This window comes from Cupressus sempervirens, chromosome 5 (genome assembly GCF_028749045.1).
Source record: "Cupressus sempervirens isolate cs-2001-9-10 chromosome 5, ASM2874904v1, whole genome shotgun sequence".
In the NCBI taxonomy this organism is placed as follows: Eukaryota; Viridiplantae; Streptophyta; class Pinopsida; order Cupressales; family Cupressaceae; genus Cupressus; species Cupressus sempervirens.
In genome coordinates this window covers 667167495-667172930 of record NC_143122.1, presented here as the reverse complement: position 1 = coordinate 667172930, position 5436 = coordinate 667167495, and the positions used below count along the sequence as shown (strand labels likewise).

General features: G+C 27.8%; 1 protein-coding gene across 1 annotated transcript; it reads right to left on the bottom strand.

Annotated features, from left to right (window-relative positions):
• Positions 1-2852: 2852 nt before the first annotated feature.
• Positions 2853-3714, bottom strand: LOC149557684 (chaperone protein dnaJ 20, chloroplastic-like). Its single transcript, XM_089786025.1, has one exon. The coding sequence runs from the start codon at positions 3487-3489 to the stop codon at positions 2956-2958; it is 534 nt and encodes a 177-aa protein (XP_089642151.1). The 5' UTR covers positions 3490-3714; the 3' UTR covers positions 2853-2955.
• Positions 3715-5436: the final 1722 nt, after the last annotated feature.

Below are 5436 nucleotides of genomic sequence, written 5' to 3'. Positions count from 1 at the left end.
TCAGATAATTGACTTCGACATATTCCAAGAAGCTTTGTTGCTCTATCATATGTTTATTTCATTGAACGTAAAAAAGAATTGGGTCTCTTTGCATCAATCAATGTAAGTAATTGTATCTTTTATTTATTTGTTTTCCGGTGTTGTGCAGTTTTAAATTAGTTAAAAATGTTTTCATTGTCATGGATAATTTGGTTAGACAATTATAAATTTTGTAGTCATGAGAGAATCCATATTTAGCTAATGTAAGATTAAAATTCATTTAAAATTCAAAGTAACATTTTATTCCAAATGTTATTGAAAACATATATTGTTTCCATATATAGAATACAATTCCAATTTTTAGTTGTTTAGTCTTCATCCTTGATAAGCATGTGCTTAACTAGTTATGGTATTAGTTCAAGAATGACTTTTACAATAATATCGATTTTAACTATAATAATTTTAGATAAAGATCTTTTAAAAATTTGTATTCTTTGAATAGAATAATAATAAATCATGAATCAATAAAATGACTGGTTTACAAATTCTTTCACCATAGTGACTATAAGAAAAAGATATTAAACTATGAATCAATTAAACCAACATAAATTTAATCCTAATTCAAATCCTCTAGCTAGTTTATTTACATGTGTAATAATTTTGAAGCCTTCAAATTTGAAAATTATAAACTATGATAAGGCTACTTCCATTTGTTGAGAATAGAATAAAAATTAGTCATCAACTCAACATAGAAATTGCACGCTAACTAGTTATATTAATTGAGACTCTCTTAAGATAAAAACCTTTTTAAATAAATGTTCATGAAAATTGTATTTGTAAACATGTTAGAAATCGTGTATGATGTTTTTGATCCAAATACATTTGAGACATAAATATGATTAAAAAATCACAAATTCACACAACTATGAAATACTACCTTAAAAGTAAGACTTGTGAACATTAAATCTTAAAAATTACAATATTCATTCAATAGTTTTATTTCATTAATAATATTTTTTTTCTAAAGATACTAATCATGAATTTGTTCATTAATTGTCATGTTGTTTTATATACACATATGTATTTTGGTAATAAGGAATAATTATACTCAAGTTACATAGTAGTTTAAAACTAATAGAATATCTTAAAAAATAATAATAATAGAATATCTAAACAAAAGAAAGTTTAATTTTTTTAAAGCTCTTAAATATCAAGAGATTGCTTTTTTTCAAAAAATATATTGTAAGCTAAACACCGAAGCAATTGAAACCAGAATGTCCAACCTACTTGATTAAAAAGTTGAGCTCAAAGATTGTTAACATATCTATCAAATACACAAGTCTCAAAATACAAAATTACATATTGTAGCATCATTTTACCATTGCAATATGAACCTTTGCAAGAGCTATGTTCAATTTAGGATAAAAGATGTAATATATGAAAGTGGAGTTTCATTTGTCATGACTTATCAATCCTAGACAATTAACAATATTAATTACACAAAAATGCTTATGGAAAAGATATAGGGAGGAACTAGAACATAAAACAATACTCAACTAATGATTTTCCCCATTCATGTTATTTTTTCATTTGCAATATATATATAGCCAATGCCTTATTTTGGTAAGGTTTGTTAAGAATTTAAACTTTGATCAAGACAACAAGTAGGTTCATTGGTTTTTGTTGCTTCTTCCACCAAAGCCATGATTATGTTTGTTTTATTATGTCAAGGGTTTAATCCATGTAAAACTATTAAAATATTAATCTTACTACAAACTCTTCGACTTTGGCCTCCTATTTATCACAAAAATAATAATGATATAATATATCACATATTTTATTTGTTTACAAAAATAAAATAATTCAATATTTTCAAAAAATCGAAAGAATCTATTAATGATTTATGTCAATTTTTTCTTAAAATAAAATATATTTAAAAATTATTTTGTATATATATATAGTTATTAAAAATTGGACAAATAGTACAAGAAAAATCACATAAATTCTCCCTACAATTTATTTAGTGTGAATGTACATTCTATATGATTCTATACAAACTCTAGCTCTTTTACACACTTTCATATCAATAAGAAGAATTGTATACTATCAATGCTTTTACATAATCAAGACTAAAAACCATGAATATTATTTCCCTGAGAAGACACAAACAAACAATCATATAAGAGAATTGTTTAGTAGAAAGTATAATTTTAGATTTATAAACCATCCAACTTCCTTCTCCTTCCCAACAGTACTTGATTCTTAATTACTCAATAGAATTTCCTCCATCTCAAATTACATTTTTAAATCTTAATCACACACTAAGATTTGCTCCACACTTCGGTCTTTCTAGAATTACATTCTAAGCTCTTTAGTAGGATTTCCTTCCCTTTTATGACTTCTCTATTCTAATTGACCTAGAATATAGATAGTATAGTGCATCTATAAGAAATATATTAAAAAATATATAAATTTTCTTAAATAAATAAAATTATGCAATCTACATTTGTGCAAGAGATATTTAAATTCTTAAAATCGACTCTTTGAAACATAAAGAATCTGATGTTAAATCATAGTCCATTGTTCTACCTATAAATGACAACGACAAATACCATGTTTAAACTCTTCTACCTACAAATGACAGACAAATATCATGTTTGAAGCTCTCCTTTTTTTATTATTATGAACGTTTTGACAATTGCTTATGGAAATGGTGAATTTTAACATCCGCGGAACTGGTAATTTTGACAACCACAAATTTGGGTAAGAAACTCATAATTGCCTATTTTTTAACGATGGTCTAGTTTGAAAGTCCTGATGTAGATCATTCCCTTACCCCGAATTGCTTCTAAATATCACACAACGAATGCAACTAACAGAAAATTGATAATTTTTATTTACAAAACTAGAGGGCGCTCTAACGCCTCTTTTTACAATCCAATATACAAAAAACTCTGGATTGATAGGCTGCAATGATCAGCAAGCATAAGCCCCCTGTTGATTTCGTCTTCTCATTCTGCCGCCCCATGATGATGATGAATTATTTGCCGATCTCCTAATTAATTCCATCAGCTGAGCTTCCCACACTTCACTACTCCCTAATCCGCCTTCGTAATCGCCAACTGTGAACATGTTCTGCTGTCTCCAGTCATAATCCTGGCGGAGCAGGGGATCTGACAGAGTTTCATACGCTTCCTGAGCTTTAAGAAACAATTCGCTGCACTCTTCTTTCTTTTCAGCAGGGCAGACATCTGGATGATATTTAAGAGCCATTTTACGGTATGCGTTCTTTATATCACGCGCACTCACGTCTGGAGAGACAGACAGAACATCATACAACGAAGATGAAGCAGGGGGAGAAGAAAAGGAAGCATTTTGAGAGTGAAAAGCCCTAATATTTGTCGAATGCTTCGGCCTCGCTCCGAATCGGACCCGTGAAATTCCAGAAGAAGCAGAGTTGCTCATAACACGAGGCGCCTGTAAACCCCTAATTGATGCACTGTACTCCATTGATCTTTTACAGAAAGCTTCCAATTGACCAGAAATAACTATTTCGCTACAAATTAATTGTAGATGGAAATTCAGTATTTCACTAACCCCGAATTGATTTGATCAAAGAAATATAACTTGGTTTGATTTGCAGCTTTTTAAAAAGGAAAACTTGGTTTGATGGTGAGGATAAACGGTTCAGGGCATATATATAGACGGCAATCGAATTGGGGGTTTCTGAGAAGGATACGAAGTCTATTAAAATTAATTAAGATTTTCTTGCTTCTAGAAATTGACGGTGGCCATCTACCCCACTACTCGACCGTAACGTCCCATCTGTGTGCGGGGACATTGGTTTCATCTATCTCCAATTTTATGGTTTCCTGCATTGTGGATTATTTACACGCGTCAAATGATGACACGACATCAGAGATTAAATATAAGAATTTCGTTTGTCGGGAGCAAGCGATGTTCAACCGCTGAAGCAAATGAAGGGTGCGTCTTCAACAAGCGAAGTGGGAAGGCAACAAAACAGTCAGTCTTCTAGATGTCCTCTCAAGACTAGTCCCTGTCTACGGCAGGTAATTTATGCTTTCCCTTAGTCTATTGTATTAATAGTTGCACCAATCAGATTTTAGATTTCATTCATATAGTAATGTTTGCAAAAGGTTTTGTAATTTGCATGATTTTTTGGAATTGAAAAATACAATTTTTTGAAAACCTTATTGGCTCATGAGGAAAAAGGCAATGAAAAAATTTAATTTTCTTCAACAAAAATACAACTATTTTTTTCAACACCTCTATTAGTGCACGCATTAATTGCAACTTTATCTTTTCTTTTTTTTGTTACAAGTGGATAAATTTTATTTAAAAAAATCATTTTCCTAACATCTCATGAATGGATTAATTTCAATTTTACCTTTTCCACATTTGTGACTAGTGGACAAACTTTTTTGATAAAAGACAATCACTTTTAATTGATGTTTATTTTTGTAATTTGTAAAATGCTATTAAATATAGATATTTTAATCAAGTATAGGTATTTTAATCAAATATAGACATTTTAACTCTTTTAAATTGTCATTTTTCAAAAATTATTTTTTATATAGCTTAATTTCATATTTATTTTTATTTTAATTTATATATAAGTTTAAATTAGAATTTAGTTTCTTTTATTTTGACATATCTAAACCAATGCTTTTAATGGATTTATTGTTTTTTTTTTTTTATATATATATAATTTTTATTATATTGATATTTTTAATTTATGCTTTAAAATACATAATACTAATTTTGTATCAATTTTAATAAAGTTCAAATTGTTTAGCTTTGTATATTATCAACTTTATTTATGATAAGTGTGTTTGGTTTTTTTAAAGCATAAATGTTATTTTTAAATTAATTTATGTTTATTTATTTTTATGCATTAGATTTAAGCTTAAGAGTATTGTCCACCTTCTTCAATTAGATGAATTTATCGCTTAAACAAGATATATCAAACAATTTCATCATTAAAATTAATCAATTTAACTCTTTTTAAAAAAATTTATATAATTTTATCTACATCTTATATATAATTAGTTCATAAATATCTTTGGTCTCATAAATGTTCTTTACGATGTCATCTAATTTTAATTTACCATGATACTATAATATTTATTTATATATTCTTTTACTATTTTAATTAATATATATCATTGCAGTTATATAATTTAATAATATACTGACTATACTCTGTAATTTAATTTAGCTTACCACTATAATATTCTATTTGTCATTACTATTTATTTATTATTTTATTAAACTAAATACATTATATTTTAACCAAAACCTACTTCAATCAACCATAAAATCATGAAGGCAAGAACTTTGGCGCTTGCGACCCTTGTTTATTTATTTAAACGTCTCAAATCATCTCTGTTTGTTGTCCTTTCATTGAATAATTGTAGCTAATGGGATGAAAATAAC

Excerpts from the sequence above, each read along its gene's own strand:
- LOC149557684 (XM_089786025.1), bottom strand. The coding sequence starts at position 3,489 with ATGGAGTACAGTGCATCAATTAGGGGTTTACAGGCGCCTCGTGTTATG.